Below are 15,947 nucleotides of genomic sequence, written 5' to 3'. Positions count from 1 at the left end.
GTAAACATCTGAATGAATGTACTCACAGCTGAATGGTGTACTCCAAACGAATAATGGATGAAGAATCAAAAAAAAAATCCTCAAAGTTTGAAAGTCTAAACAGTCTCAGCATTCAACGGGCAGGAGGCAGAACCACTGCCAAGGTCTGGGGCTGAGGATGCAATAAAGAAGGCCCTAGTGACCATCCGGCTGTGGCGAAGTTGAACCCCGCCCACCTCCGACTCGCAACATCTTTTCTCCGAATGCTTACTAACCCGCGGTTCACCTGCTTCAGCCCGTAGGACCGCTCTAGTCTATGCCCTCCTATTACACTCCGACCCCAGCCGCCCCCTCCGAGAGTCCCTTTCGACCCCCCGGGGACCCCGGCGCTGCCCCTTCCCCGATGCCCTCCACCCCGGGGCTCGCGCGCCGCGCCCTTCGAAGAGGCCCTCGAATCCTGGGACCCCCGCCCGGCCCCGCCCCCTCCCCGCACGCGCTCGGCCCCGCCCCTCCCGCACGCGCTCGGCCCCGCCCCCGCGTGGTCCGCGCGGACGGACTCGCGCCGCACAGCGCTGCCCCCGCGCCCGCCTCTGCGGCTGCGCGCTGGCGGGGCCGAGGCCGAGGCCGAGGCGAGGGGGTCGCGCCGCGGGCCGGCGGAGCTGCTGTGGCGGCGGCGGCGGCGGGAGACAGAGGGAGCCCGGCGGCCGGGCAGACCCCCCGAGGGAACGGAGGACGCGGTCATGTCTCGCTACACGAGGCCCCCTAACACCTCCCTGTTCGTCAGGAACGTCGCGGACGCCACCAGGTGAGCGGCGGTGGGTCCGCAGGTTGGCGCGCGGGGGAGGGGCGGGTAACGGCCGCGACGCGGCGCCCGGCGGGGCCAGCCCGCTCCTCGCCGCCGGCCGGCCCGGGGCTCGCCGTGGAGGAGCCTCTTCCGAGGCCGGCGGGAGTCCTCGGGCTGCCCGGGGCCTGGACGGGACCCGCGCCTCCGCCCTCCCGCCCGGCCTTCCGCCCCGGCGCGGCCCCGTCTCCGGGCCCCGCCGCCCTTGGCCGTTCCCCGCACCTGGGCGGCTGGCCGGTGCCTGTTCCTCGCCGAGAGAACAGGAGGCGCGCCGGCTGCCCCTGGCCGGGAGCCGCGGTCCCCGCCGCCTCCGCCCCTGAGAGTTCCTCGGGCGAGTGCCAGCGTCTCGCCCCTTTGTCGCTGGGCAGGGATAAAGCCGCGCATCTCCCCACCTAGCTGGGAAGGAGTTGGGGATGCTGAGAACGCGTTACGGAATAGTGCGTACTTTGGGCCTGACGACTGTAGTCAGTAGTCTGGTTTACTTACAGGTGGCGCTCGTTAATTTATTTGTTGCACAATCTTATACTGTATACAAAGGATAACTTGGGTGAATGAGGTTTATGTGTTTTCCCTTAAAGTTTGGAGTGCAGTGTAAACACCCATCATAATGGTTTGGATAGACTTCCCTGGTCGATTCTGTTGCATTCAGCCCACCCGCCCCCCTTGGGAGAATTCTGTCTGCATAGTTTCTAATGTTGACTTCTTAGAGCTGTGTCTTTCTCCCTCAGTAGGAGCCAGAGGGGATGGGGGGAGATTAGTAGATATTTTCGTTTCACTTGGGCTTGCTTAATTTACTCCACAGCCCTCCCCCCCATCCCAGTCTTTATTGTTATGCAAGATTATTTTGTGGTACCGAAGGGAAAGCTGAAATTCAGTTTCAGTGACTTACCTGGGGCTTCACGGCTGGAAATATATTGGAGCCTTTGACTCCAGAGCCATCAAGAGTAATCATCATAATTTACTTTTGAGAAGTAAATTTTAAGTCTTTCTTAGAAACTCGATTTCTGCTAATAATATATATATGCATGTCACAACTATAGACTGAGAGTTAACATACTTTAACATTCTAAGTATGCCTGTGTTTACATGTCTTTGCTCAACTTGTTTATCAGCATATTAAATAGAAAGCAAGCAAAATTTATAATTTGGGTAAGGTTAAAAAAATTGCTGTGGTTAAACAGACCACTTGTATACTGAGTAAGATTGCAGTGCGCCAACAAAAAAAAAAGTAAGGTTTCCAATTCTAATGGCCACAGAGGCCAACCATGGTAATATGAATGAATGAGTGAAAGTGTCAGGTTAAAGCCCAATAGAATGGTGTGGACTGTCGCACATGGAAAAAAGAACATGTGCCATCTCAAGAGGACAGTGGCTGCTACCAGGCTTTAGCTATAACTGCTGTATGCTGTATAGACATTTGGAGTTGTGGCCACATCGTTTTAATTTTCAAAAGAAGTCAAAAGCCTGTATTTTGTGTGTGTAAACTGTCAGTTTCAAACTGTTGGCAGTTTCTAAGTTGAATCATACAAAATTGCGGTTTTTGTAGTTTTAAAAGCTATAAAATATTGGCATTTCCATGTTTCAGCACTTTTTGTTAAATGTTTATAAACATTGTGCAGGCCAAGTAATGCACACACACACATAGAAGGGAACTTCCTCAGCTTTTGGGCATCTATGAAAAACCTTTAGCTAACAACATACTTAATAATGAAACTGAATGCTTTCTTCCTAAGATCAGAACAAGACAAGGATGTCAACTCTTACAACCACTATTCAACATTTTATTGCAGGTCCTAACCAATGTAACAAGGCAAGAAAAATAAAAGACATAAAAATTATGAAGGTAAAAGTAAAACCTGTCCCTATTCTTAGGTGACATGTTTGTTTACATAAAGCTACAGTCACTAATAGTTTCCTTAAGTCACCAGAATATGAAGTAAATTTAGTGAAAATTCTATTTGTATATACTAACAGCAAACAACAAAAACTTTTAAAATTCCTTTTATCTTAGTATCAAGAAACATACTTAGGAATAAGTTTTGCAAAACCACTAAAAACCTTTGCATTGAAGATAACAACACATGGCCAAGAGCAATCAAAGACCAATATAAATTAATAAATATAGTGTGTGTTCTTAGATTAGAAGGTGAACTGTTATGTTATCAGTTCCATCCCAGTTGATTATATTATAGATTCAAGGCATTCCTGATCAAATGCTTTTTAAAAATAGGAACAAATTAATTCTAAAATATATTAATATGCAAAGGATCTGAAGAGCCAAAATAATTTTTTAAAAGGTCACTGAAGCTGGAAGGCTTATATTCCCTGGCTTAAAGATTTACTAAAAAGTTACAATAATCAAAACTTTGTTATTGGCCTAAGGATAGACGAATAGATCTATAGAACAGAAAGAGGGTCCATAAATAATCCACACATAGAGAGTCAATTGATTTTTGACAAAGGCACTAAAGCCTTTAGAAAAAAAAACTTTGCACCAAATGACGCTGTAACAACTGGATATATATAGGGAAAAAATGTACTTCAACCCCTGTCCCACATAATTTGAACTGGATCATTAATTGATATGTAAAAGATAAAATTGTAAAGCTTTTAGAAGAAAGCAAAGGAAGATATCTGTATGACTTAGGGATAGGCAGATTTATTATAAGACAAAATCATTACCTTAAAAGGGAATATTGAAAAATCAGGTTTCTCCAAAATTAAAATTTCTGTTCATTAAGAAAGTAAATAGGTGAGCCAGGGACTGGGAGGAAGTACTCAGAAAGCATATATCTCACAAAGGACTTTTTCTAGGAATAGTGATGAGCTTTTATAAGTCAACAATGAAAAGACAAATGTTATTATTAAAAATGGGCAAAAAGCTCCTACATGTTCAAGAGAAATACATGTGAATGTCCAATTAGCATGTGAAAAAGTGCTCAGCATCATTTGTACAATGCAAATGTACAAATTGAAATGCAAAAATTGCAGTACAAATTGAAACCACAGCAAGATTCCACTTAATACCCTCTTGAATGGCTAAAATTCAAAAGACTGACAATACAAAGTGCTGACAGAGATGGGCAGAACTGAAATGTACATGTTGTTGGTGGGAGTATAAAATGTTAACAACCATTTTGCAGAACTGTTTGGCCGTTTCATAGAAATTAAATGTATATACCCTCTTTAGCCCAGAAATTCTGACCCTAGAATAAATGACCCATAATCATGTTAAGATGTTGAACCTAACTGGTGTTTACAGAAATTAAAATTCAAATAATGAGATACCCATTCACTTTATATCCTTCAGCATGGCAGGGAGTGAGGAGTTGGATTCTTAGGCATTCTGATGCATGTCTTGAGGAGTATAAGTTGATTTGGCCATTTTGGAGAACATGTAGGAAAGCTGAAGATATGTATACTCTCCAGCCCATCAATTGCATGGCTAGTGGTACATCCCAGAAAACTATGCTAAGCACAATTTGCAGTTAAAAAAAGGAAGCATATTAAATGCTCACCCATAGAAGTATGTGTAAAATTGTGGTTTATCCATAACAATACCAATACAGAGTTAAAATGAGTGAACTAGAGCACCAAGGAGAAATCTCAAGGGTGGAAAAGGCAAGGTGCAAAATTTTGCAGGTAATCTGGTATCATTTATAGGTGATCTGATACCATTTATATAGATTTGCAGTAGAAATACAAAGTTTTGTAGAGGAATGATGCACACCAGTGATGATTTCTGAGGGAGAAGAATATAGTATCTTCTTAAAAAATACTAAAAATTACAAGTATAGTAAGTATTAAAGCATAATAAATGTTGATGGATACATGGGTGTTTAATATCAAAATAGATCATACCAGAAATATGAAAATAAATGGAAAAAAAAAAACAAAACAACAGCTAACAGCTAAGATGAAGAGGAGACTGAATAAGAGCCAGTTCTTTAGAGAAGGTTCATTCCCTCAGACTTCCGGGGTTCTAAGTCTCTATGACACATTGCTCTAGCCTCCTTTATATATCTAGTATCGTTTTCTGTCAGCCACTCACATTTGGTTGATGGAATTGGTTGCCTCTGAAGGTACTCATTTGAATTCTAGCTTTGCTGCTGGCTCTGTGTATCTTTGGGCAAGGTAACTCACTTTCAATCTCCTTGACTGGTAAATAGTAACAGTAATGTGTCCTTCACTCATTAATACAGCAGGTATATTCTGAGGCCTCCTATATGCCAAGCAACTATGTTAGGTACTGAGATATACTAGTGAAGACATCTGCTTTAGAAGTGATTCTCAACCCTGAGCCTCAGAATTGCTTATGAAACCCTTAAAAAATTAAACATAACCGGGGCCCACCATGGGAAGCACAAATTAGGTCAGGGATTAAAGGATCAGGCTGGAATGCCTGCTTCCATGACATCTCCTTTACAGATGATTCCAATATTCAGGAATGGTTGAGATTTTTTGCTCTGTAGTCTGTGTTTTATGGGAGCAGGAATTGTGTCTGTCTTGTTCTCCATCATATTCCTAGAGCCTGGTCCATAGTACATACTCAGTAAGTATTTGTTGAATGAATAAATGAAAGAAAAAGACATTGTCATTGTCCTCTAAATCTAAAGGTAACAGTCACTCAGGAAAGGCAGGCAGTTAAGCATGGTATAGTGAATATTAAAAATAAAATAATAAAAATAAAATGAAATTGTCATGATATCAACATAATATTGGCTACTTGGTTAGTGTTAGTTGAATCTTTATGTAATTCTTAAATTCATATCTCTAGCTTTAATCACTGACTTATAGTCTTGAGAAAAAATAAAATTGAATTTGAATAACCACAGTTTTCAGTTGCTCATAGAATAGAACTCTTATGGCTGTTTCACCATCACCTCAAATTTGGCATTTCTAAACGTGAAAGTTTCTTCTTTTGCCTCTCCTCAATCTTCAATCTAACTGTCTTTTCCAGTTATCTAATTTTTATCTTGGACACCGTCTTTCTTCCATTTGCCCAAGTTAGAAGCTTTGTGCTCATCTTTGGGCCCTTTTTTCTACGGAGTATGTTTTGAAATACTCCATAATTCCTCTAAGCCGTGTTTTGTGCTCATAGCTGGTTTTGAATCTCTATGAGCTCCAAGAGGCAGTAGGATATAGTCGTTAGGAAGCCAGACTAGTGTCAGATTGTGGGAGTTTGCTTCCAGCTCTGTCTCTTTCTGACTCGGTGACGTTAGGTGACTTCATCTGTCTGTACCCTCATCTGTAAACAACATTTGTAAAGATCTGTTATGGGAATTAAGTGGTCTTAAAGTGAACAGTGGCTGGTATATAAATGCATTATAACTGTCAGGTTTTAATGCTCCGTGTTCTGTCTCTCCAGTTAAGTTGTAACTCCTGAAGAGAAATATTATGCTTTGTGTTTCCTTGGTGTCCCCTCTTTAGTATCTATGACAGCAGAAAGCATGTAAGTGACTCAAAAATACTTGCCAGATTTGGGGCTCTGGTAGTTTTTTTTCTTTATGTTTACTAATAAAGCATCGATTTTTCTTTTAAAGCCTGAGAAGTAACTTTAGGACTTCTTTAGAATCATTTCTATCTGAAAACATTTAACATAAATATGAAATTATAGTGAGACAAATGAATGTGTTCTTAATGAATAGTTAATAGTACTCTGTATTTTGACAGTTGAAAAGTCTTGTAATAGGAGTAACTTTCAAAAGTGCATATGCTCTATAGAAAATAAATAACCAACAAGGACCTACTGTATATAGCACAGGGAACTGTACTCAATATTTTATAATAACCTATAAGGGAAAAGAATTTGAAAAGGAATATGTAGAAAATATATAAAAACTATATCACTATGCTGTACACTTGAAGCTAACACAATATTGTAAATCAACTATGCTTCAGTAAAAAAGCAAAAAAATTAAGTGAATGTGCTGGATCAGTATCCCAAACCTGACTAAACATAAAAGCCACTTAGAGTGCTTATTAAAATACAGACTTCCAGACCTCTTGAATCAGAATCTCCAGAACTTAGAACTGAGAATTTGTTGTTTTATTTTTCCTTTCTTTTCTAAACCCTGGGTGATTCCTATGAGAGACAATTTTAGATAATTCTAGTCCAGAAAATATACTTTCTGCTGAAGGTTTCAACTCAATTTCTGTAGGCAAAATATTTAAATCCAGCTATTCATATTTCTTTACCTTATTTCTAAAATACTTCAGGCCTGAGGACTTGCGCCGTGAGTTTGGTCGATATGGCCCTATAGTAGACGTTTACATTCCACTTGACTTCTACACCCGCCGCCCAAGAGGATTTGCTTATGTTCAATATCCTTTATTTTACTGTGTGCATGTGCATAGACTACATACATGTGCATATACATGTATGTTTACACACACATACTCAGGAGCATATTTTATGAAATAATATGGCCTAATTAAATGTGTTTATTTCTTTATCTCAGAAAATCTAAAGCAGTCCACAGTAGCTGGCAAGCGCCCCTCAGTTTGAACCAACCTGTTAGCTAGAATCCAAGCATAAACCGAGCAGGCAAGACAAAAGGCACCTAAAGCTCAAGCGTCAAGGAGTAAAGAGGGAGGGTGGACACAGATGTAAAGACTTGGAAGAGGGGAAGTCCTTACCAAGCAAAGCACGGAGCCAACACCAGGTTGAGACTTCGGCTTTCCTAAATACTCAGAGTTCCAGGATCAAAGCCAAGTCTGATTTTGTTGGTTCTGCGTCTCTTATAAAGTCCATCTTGCAAGCCCTAAAGAATAAAGGTCAAGGTTCAAGACCAAGTGACACTGAGGTAATTGCCTAAGTCTCATTTGTATTGCATTACTTAAGCTTTTTCTGTTTTCTGTTTTTAAAAAGTTAAACCAGTGACAACCTCCTGAAATACAGCTAGTTGGTTTATATAGTTTGTTTCCATTTTAGTTAGGTTTATTATATAATTTACATAGATAAAGGAATTCAGTGGGATATATAATTCCAGATGTTAACAGATTGTTTATTTCTTTTATAATTATATCCGAAGCAATAAAAACATAAAGGTATTTTACAGCAGTAGGTTCAAAGTCAAATATGATCACTTTGAAAGGACAAAATCAGTTTTGAATATATGTTTTAGCTCACTTATATGTGTGCACTTTTGTTTATAAGTAATTTCTCCTAAATTAATTTAAAAAGCCTTTTAATGAAAGAGTAATTTTAATTTCAGAATGAAGGCTTCTGTGTACTGATTTTTACCTGAAATACTGAAAAACCTGGTAAATCTTTTATCTAAGAGAAGGGAGAGAGTCCTGCCTAAATGTTTTATTTGATAATACTAGCTGGTATTGAACTTATTCTCACGTTTCAAATTACATTCATTCTACAGCTTTTAATGTATACATTAAAAATACAGTTAGAGATTTGTTTCTGTTCATTTTCAGACTCACTCTTAAGAATCATAATGGGGCATTTGATAGCGATATTTTTTCTGATTCTTCAATTATGTTAGAGATATGACCTTAAAAACTTGAGCTTGTTTTTCCTAATAATTTCATGCCACCTGTAAATTATTTTTAAAAAATAATGTTTTTGATATCTGATGTTCAAAGTGTCCTTAACAGCTAGTCATATTTGAAGATGTTCGTGATGCTGAAGACGCGCTTTATAACCTCAATAGAAAGTGGGTATGTGGCCGTCAGATTGAAATACAGTTTGCACAAGGTGATCGCAAAAGTAAGTGTGACTTAATAGCATATTTTGCTTTTTTAGCAGGATGAGTTTCAGCAATGACAGGGTTTTTAATTTAAAATTATTTCAGAATATAATGCTATTTGAGTGGCTTATTTATTGAATGATTGTTTATTGAGGTTTTCAGGTAATGAATTATAAATCTTGAACTTCATATTCTAGCACCAGGGCAGATGAAATCAAAAGAACGTCACCCTTGTTCTCCAAGTGATCATAGGAGATCAAGAAGCCCTAGCCAAAGAAGAACCCGAAGTAGAAGTTCCTCATGGGGAAGAAATAGGCGACGGTCGGATAGCCTTAAAGAGTGAGTACAAAATAAAGGGGGATTGAAAACTTAATTTTATGCTGTTTCCAGAAAACATTTTAAAGAATTTTCAAAAACAGGACACCAGAATCATTTTACTTAATATACATAAAGAATCAACTTTTTTAGAAGGATATGCTCCTCTCAATTTATAATGTATTGTTATTTTAACTTGGGTTTGTTAGATACCTTCCAGTGTGTTCATTTTATGCCTGACTTAAGTTTAACCTTTTTAATAGATAATATATACTGAGGAAAAAAGCAAAAATTTAAAGATGTCTACTTGACAATAAAATGAGGATTTTAAATAAAATTTTTTTAAATGAACCCCCAAATTAAGAATCTGAGGCCTGATAATTAAAAACTCATATGAAAAAAATGTAATCATTTGTGAAAGGAAGTTGATCAAAATGTGAATCAGTGTATTTGTAGAAAGCAAATTATTTCAAGAATAAATTCCAAGTATGGTAGCATTGTAGGAAGAAAATATAAAAGTAGTAGATTTTTCAGAGGAAGATATTTACAAGTTGTCTGTTTTTCCTGCTAGAATTTAGTTTCTGTTACAATAATAGGAAATTGCAGTGGAAATTACTTGGTGATGTTGTTTTAGTCATAACTGAAATTGTATTAGCATTGCCTAAATTCTACCACTTAACTGTTTTTCTCTTGAATTTTAATGCTGTAATTTTTTTTTTATAGGCATATAGAATTTTAAGGTGAATTCTGTCCTTAAAGATTGATCAGCATTTATGCTAGTATCCTTTTTCTATGAGTAATAAAGAGTTGACTCTCCTGGGGCTTCCCTCACAATCCAGTGGTTAAGTCTTCAGGCTTCTACTGCAGGGGACTTATCTTGGGTTTGATCTCTGGTTGGGGAACTAAGATCCCAGATGCCACATGGCGCAGTTAGTGATAAGAAAAGAAAGAGTTGGCTCTCCTGGGCCACATACAGTATATCTAAGCTTTCCAGTGACAACATAACCTCAAATCAGAGCTGATCTGCAGAGCTGCTCAGTTCCACTCCACTCCCTCTGTTCCTCAACTCCCAGGAGCCCATACAAGGAAGAGCCCAACATCGAGTGTGTGTACCTGAGCTAGACAGTCTTTTCCCCAAGTACCTAGTTCTAAAAACAAGACTGTAAAGTGGCCTGGCTCCAGTCCCTCCAGCTAAGTGGAAAGAAAAGACAGGAAGAGAGAAATATCTGAGAATCCTGATTACTAGAAAATGTGGCCTATTCAGAGCCCTAGAATCTTAACATGTCAGATCAGTCCTTCACCTTGGGTTTGAAACAAATGTTTTGATTTTGGCATATTCTTAGGGAGGCATGCAAGTAAGAGGAAGCCTTGAGTTCCTTTTATAAGCCAGGAGAACCCAGGTCAGGATTGAGCCATCTCCAAGGTGGATGAAGAAATATTTAGGAACAGTTATGTTTTGGTCTGGAATTTGATTCTTTTTATCATACTTGAGCTTAAGAGTATAAACCTCCTGTGAATCTGTGGAGAGTAATCCATTTTGTTCCATGGCTAAAGGAAAGCCATTTTACTACTGATTGATTATCTGAGATTTTGACACCAATATACTCAAACACAAGTTACATTTATAGAACCTAAAATGTGGTGAGAACAAATTAAGAAATTTTATATGCCAGGTGTGTAGCAAAATCACACCAGTACCACTGGTATTGCTTCTGACTTCATAAAGGACATGAGTCATATGAATGATATTCAGCATTTCACATTACTATAAGTTAATGGTTTATATACAAAAAAATCAAACTAGATATAATATTGTACCTAAAGCAGTACTGTCCTAACTTACTAAATGATAACCAGTGGTCTTGGTGAAAAAGAGTAAAAGAAAAGGAGAAAATTGTCCATGTGATTGATTAAAAATATAAGCTGTTTCCAAATGCATTAGAGCCTTAATCAACCAACTTTTCTCCTGATTGATCTAGAGAAGTGAATATTCACAGCATATTCTGCCTTCTAGTGGCAGTAAAGTATACTACTTGTCTGGAGAAAAGTAAACAAAAAAAGACTGTCAGTTTCCAATCATTGTGGAGTATCAGGAATAGAAAGAGCCACATTTTCTTGTAAGACAGTACAGTTCTGCTTTGTTCTGGTTACAGTTCTGCATTGTTCTAAAGGTTAAGACTGTTGCTTAACCTCTCCGACCTCAGTGGTTTTTGTTGGTAGTTACACTGTTTGTTGTTCAGCCACTCACTCCTGTCAGACTCTTCACGACCCCACGGACTGCAGCACGCCAGGGTTCCGCGTCCTTCCCTGTCACCTGGAGTTTGCTCAGACTCATGTCCATTGAGTTGATGCCATCCAACCATCTCATCCTGTCACCCCTTCTCCTGCCCTCACTCCTTCCCAGCGTCAGGGTCTTTTCCAGTGAGTCAGCTCTTTGCATCAGGTGGCCAGAGTATCAGAGCTTCAGCATCAGTCCTTCCAGTGAATATTCAGGAATGATTTCCTTTAGGATGGACTGGTTGGATCACCTTGCTGTCGAAGGGACTTTCGGGAGTCTTTTCCAGCACTGCAACTGGAAAGCATCAGTTCTTTGGCACTCAGCCTTCTTTATGGTCCAGTTCTCACATCTGTACATTACTACTGGAAAACCACATAGCCTTGACTATACAGACCTTTGGTACCAAAGTGATGTCTCTGCTTTTTAATATGCTGTCTAGGTTTGTCATAGCTTTTCTTCCAAGGAGCAAGTATCTTTTAATTTCCATGACTGTGGTCACCATCTGCGGTGATTTTGGAGCCCGGGAAGATAAAGTCTGTCACTGTTTCCATTGTTTCCCTACTATTTGCCATGAAGTGATGGGACCGGATACCATGATCTTCCTTTTTTGACTGTTGAGTTTTAAGCCAGCTTTTTTACTCTCCTCTTTCATCTTCATCAAGAGGCTCTTTCCTGTTCACTTTTTGCCATCACAGTGGTATCATCTGCGTATCTGAGGTTATTGATATTTCTCCTGGCAATCTTGATTCCAGCTTGTGCTTCATCCAGCCTGGCATTTCGCATGATGTACTCTGCATATGAATCAAATAAGTAGAGTGACAGTATACAGCCTTGATGTACTCTTTTCCCAGTTTTGAACCAGTCCATTGTTCCATGTCTTGTTCTGACTGTTGCTTCTTGACCTGCATATGGTTTTCTCAGGAGGCAGGTAAAGTGATCCGGTATTCCTATCTCTCGAAGAATTTTCCACAGTTTGTTGTGATCTACACAGTCAAAGGCTTTAGGGTAGTCAATGAAGCAGAAGTAGATGTTTTTTGAAGTTCCCTTGCTTTTCCTATAATCCAATGGATGTTGGCAATTTGATCTCTGGTTCCTCTGCCTTTTCTAAATTCAGCCTGTACATCTGGAAGTTGCACTGTTGACCCCTGGCTTAAAGGATTTTGAGCATTACCTTGCTAGCATGTGCAGTGAGTGCAATTGTTTGGTAGTTTGAACATTCTTTGGCATTGCACTTCTTTGGAATTGGAATGAAAACTGACCTTTTCTAATCATTTGGCCACTGCTGAGTTTTCCAAATTTGCTGGCCTATTGAGTGCAGCACTTTAACAGCATCATCTTTTAGGATTTGAAACAGCTCAGCTGGAATTCCATCACCTCCATTAGCTTTATTCGTAGTGATGCTTCCTAAGGCCACTTGACTTCACACTCCAGGATGTCTGGCTCTAGGTGAGTGATCACACCATAGTGGTTATCCGGGTCATTAGGATCTTTTTTGTATAGTTCTTCTGTGTATTCTTGTCACCTCTTAATATCTTCTACTTCTGTTAGGTCCATACCATTTCTGTCCTTTATTGTGCCCATCTTTGCATGAAATGTTCCCTTGGTATCTCTGATTTTCTTGAAGAGATCTCTAGTCTTTTCCATTTTGTTGTTTTCCTCTGTTTCTTTGCATTGTTCACTCAGATGTTCAATCTTTCAGCTGCTGTTTTTTGCTAACCTCTTGGAGTCTTACATATGCAACGTAGATGGTAGCCAGTGACTTGAGGAAAATTTATAGGCAGAGTTTAGGTTGGGATGGGGTGGTTTGTCTGCATTTTCCTCATCTCTGGGATTTTTGTCTGTTAAGTCTTAGCCATTTTGATGGCCCTGAATTCTAATCTCTGTCTCTTCAGCTTAGTCCAGTAGCTATTTTCTAGTTGGGCTTAATTCTCCCATTCTGGCTTTTGGAAAACGGTCTCAGGAAAAGAGACCGTTTGTAACACTTGGTAGCCCTTAGCTTTGTAACCTCATGGCTTGTAACCCTTTAGCTTCTGCTTTTGATGGTTATTCTCCAATGCCTTTTAACAGTTGTTTTGTAAGTGTTGTCTAACCTTTTAATATAGCTTTTTTTTAATGGGAAGATTGGTCTAGAACAAGCTGCTCTGTCATGGCAAGGTTCAGAAGTCCTCCATCTAGGTTTTTGTTTTTATTAACATTATTTAATATTCTTTAAATATTTTCTTTTTATCTTTTTTTCCCTTTCAGATTTTCTTACCTCTTAGGATTATGTAACCCAGACTAAATATGCAAAATATATTTTTCAGAACTGACTCATAAAAGATACCCAGGAAAGTCAAAATCTTTTGGTCAAATATTACAAACTTGTACATATTTTTGAACCAAAAGCACGCATAATAAAATTAGAATTTTTTTCTCCAACAAAAGTGCAACCAATGTTATGTAAAGTATATAAGTTTCTGAAAGTGTTGTTTCCTAACCTATTAACTGTTTCTGTACGAAATATATCCTCTGACGTTATGGATGTTTGCAGGTCTCGACACAGGCGATTTTCTTACAGCCAGTCTAAATCTCGCTCCAAATCACTACCCAGGCGGTCTACCTCAGCACGGCAGTCAAGAACTCCAAGAAGGAATTCTGGTTCTAGAGAACGGTCAAGGTCCAAGTCCTTGCAGAAAAGGTCCAAGTCAATAGGAAAATCACAGTCAAGCTCACCTCAGAAGCAGACTAGCTCAGGAACAAAATCAAGATCACATGGAAGACATTCTGACTCCATAGCAAGATCCCCATGTAAATCTCCCAAAGCGTATACTAATTCTGAAACAAAAGCACAGGCAGCAAAACACTCCCACTTTGGGTCACATCCCAGGTCGCGGAGCTGCCGCCATAAAAACAGCTGGTGAGCAGCGACAGAAGAGTGCGCCGTGGTTTTAATACAGGCATTAAACTTCCCATTGTGTTGAATAAAAATTATTGAAGGCTTACAGAAAATGTGAGTTGATATTAGTTACTTTGGGCATGTATAGAAATAAAGGCTCTCTCACTTGGGTTAATGAAGATTTGGTCTCAGTGTAAGGGCCCACACCACAAATGTGATGTGAGTGGTGTCCCATTTTATGGAGCCTTTTTTGCTTACATCGTGGCAGAAGAGTACTTTTTAGAGGAAATGTATAAAGTGGAACTAAATTAGAAAATTTGATTTGGATATTAAGTATTAACAGTAAGTAAAATATTTTTTACTTTATAAAGCACTTTCATTAAAAGTAATGATGACTGTATAATTGCATAAGGCAAACTTAAGACTGTTTGACACTGTATGTCTCCTTTGTGTTTTCTCTTTAAACTTGGGCCAATTCCTGATGGTATTAGTTCTGTATCATAAAATACTGACATTTCTAAAAGTAGAGTTTATGTAGAGATCAAGCATTCAAAAGAAATTCTTTCCTAAGCTCAAAAAAAGGTTCCTGAGTGGAACAGTATAGATAAATTGATATTAAGTTGTATCTGTATCATGTTCATTCCTGTCAGAAATATCAAAACATTTTAGAAATACTGCATTTTGAACGGTTTGAGACTGCTATAAAAATGTGCAACACTCATAGTCCAAAAATATTCATATCAAGCCTTATACATATGAAGATGGTACATTTTGTATAAAATCACCTTTTATACCGTTAATTCTACATACCTACTTTTCATCTGTTACTTAGTGGTTTCTTTTTAGAGCTTTTGTTCAAGACTTTAAATGGTATAGAATAAGTTTTGTTTATTTTTGAAAATGTTTAGTACCTTGTATTAAACTCAAGACTGCATTCTCAGAAAACAGCTTCGCAGTACTGGGATTTACACTACACTGCCCTTCATTTTTTAAAGCCAAATAGCTTTATTGATATTCTTTTGTAGTTGTTAAAACAGAATTTCTTTAAAAATGTGTTTGTAGTTTACGTTTTTCAGAGGGTTTGGTAGTATTTGTGATAAAATGGTTTTGCATATGGTTATTATAGGGGATATATTTATAGAGCTTTACTGTGTACCTTGTTGAATTATATTGAAATTAAAAGTTCTCAGCCCATATAGTTAATATTTGTATCTAGAATGCTTAAGAAAAAAAATCTGTCTTATATTTTTAGCTTATAGGAGCCAGTGTTTCTTCTGTTTGTTTTGAATACAAATTCCTTTTTTTTTTTTTTTTTGCATTTTACATCCTGTGTGTAAGAAATAGCTTTACAAAATAATTTATATGCTGGTGGTAATTGGATAAGTACCATAAATTCGTGCATTCTGTACTTTCTGAATAGATTTTCTCTATTTAATCATAGCAAGATTTATTTCAAAACTACAGCTCTTTGAAGTGTTCAGATGTAATAAAATTTAGTTATAAAATTATGTGGCACTACTGAAAATTGAAAGGATAGTCTGAAGAAAGAGCAAGACAAACAGTAATTTTTTGTATTTTCTAAATAAATGTTTTGGTTTATGTACACATGTATGTAGTTATTGTGGATACTACGAATGATTATAGTGTCTACATTTAATCATATTTTAGTAAAAAGTTAAAAAGGCCGTGTTTCTGAACATGCTTAACCCTTCAATTTACTCTGATTTGGTTGTCCATTGTGATTGCTAGACTGCTTATGAGGGTACTGTTTGGCTTGATGGAAAAACTGGAATGATAATAGCTTAAACTTCATGGTTATTTACTATGTGCTTGGCAGTGCTCTGTGAAGTTTTACATTACTCACTCATCACAAGAGCTTTGTAAGGGCAATACCACTGCAGATCAGGTAAGTGAGATGAAGAGAGCTTCAGTGACATGCCCAAACAAGGCCACACA

At 38.6% G+C, this 15,947-nt stretch overlaps 1 protein-coding gene across 4 annotated transcripts; it reads left to right on the top strand.

The window, feature by feature from the left end:
- Positions 1 to 487: 487 nt before the first annotated feature.
- On the top strand, positions 488 to 15,676 carry SRSF12 (serine and arginine rich splicing factor 12). Of its 4 annotated transcripts, none has more exons than XM_043438975.1 (5): positions 488 to 784; positions 7,040 to 7,144; positions 8,440 to 8,543; positions 8,721 to 8,862; positions 13,647 to 15,676. In XM_043438975.1, the coding sequence occupies exons 1-5, from the start codon at positions 720 to 722 to the stop codon at positions 14,014 to 14,016; spliced, it is 786 nt and encodes a 261-aa protein (XP_043294910.1). In that variant the 5' UTR covers positions 488 to 719; the 3' UTR covers positions 14,017 to 15,676. The 4 variants fall into 4 exon arrangements, with proteins under 4 accessions (XP_043294910.1, XP_043294912.1, XP_043294913.1 ...); XM_043438977.1 differs by lacking the exon at positions 7,040 to 7,144 and adding an exon at positions 7,516 to 7,626 and having other exon boundaries at positions 506 to 784; positions 8,420 to 8,543; XM_043438978.1 differs by lacking the exon at positions 7,040 to 7,144 and having other exon boundaries at positions 506 to 784; positions 8,432 to 8,543.
- The last annotated feature ends 271 nt before the right edge of the window (positions 15,677 to 15,947 follow it).

The sequence above is a fragment of the Cervus canadensis genome, chromosome 20 (genome assembly GCF_019320065.1).
Source record: "Cervus canadensis isolate Bull #8, Minnesota chromosome 20, ASM1932006v1, whole genome shotgun sequence".
Lineage (NCBI taxonomy): Eukaryota > Metazoa > Chordata > Mammalia > Artiodactyla > Cervidae > Cervus > Cervus canadensis.
The sequence above is the reverse complement of the archived record's forward strand: the minus strand, read 5'-3'. Positions and strand labels throughout refer to the sequence as shown.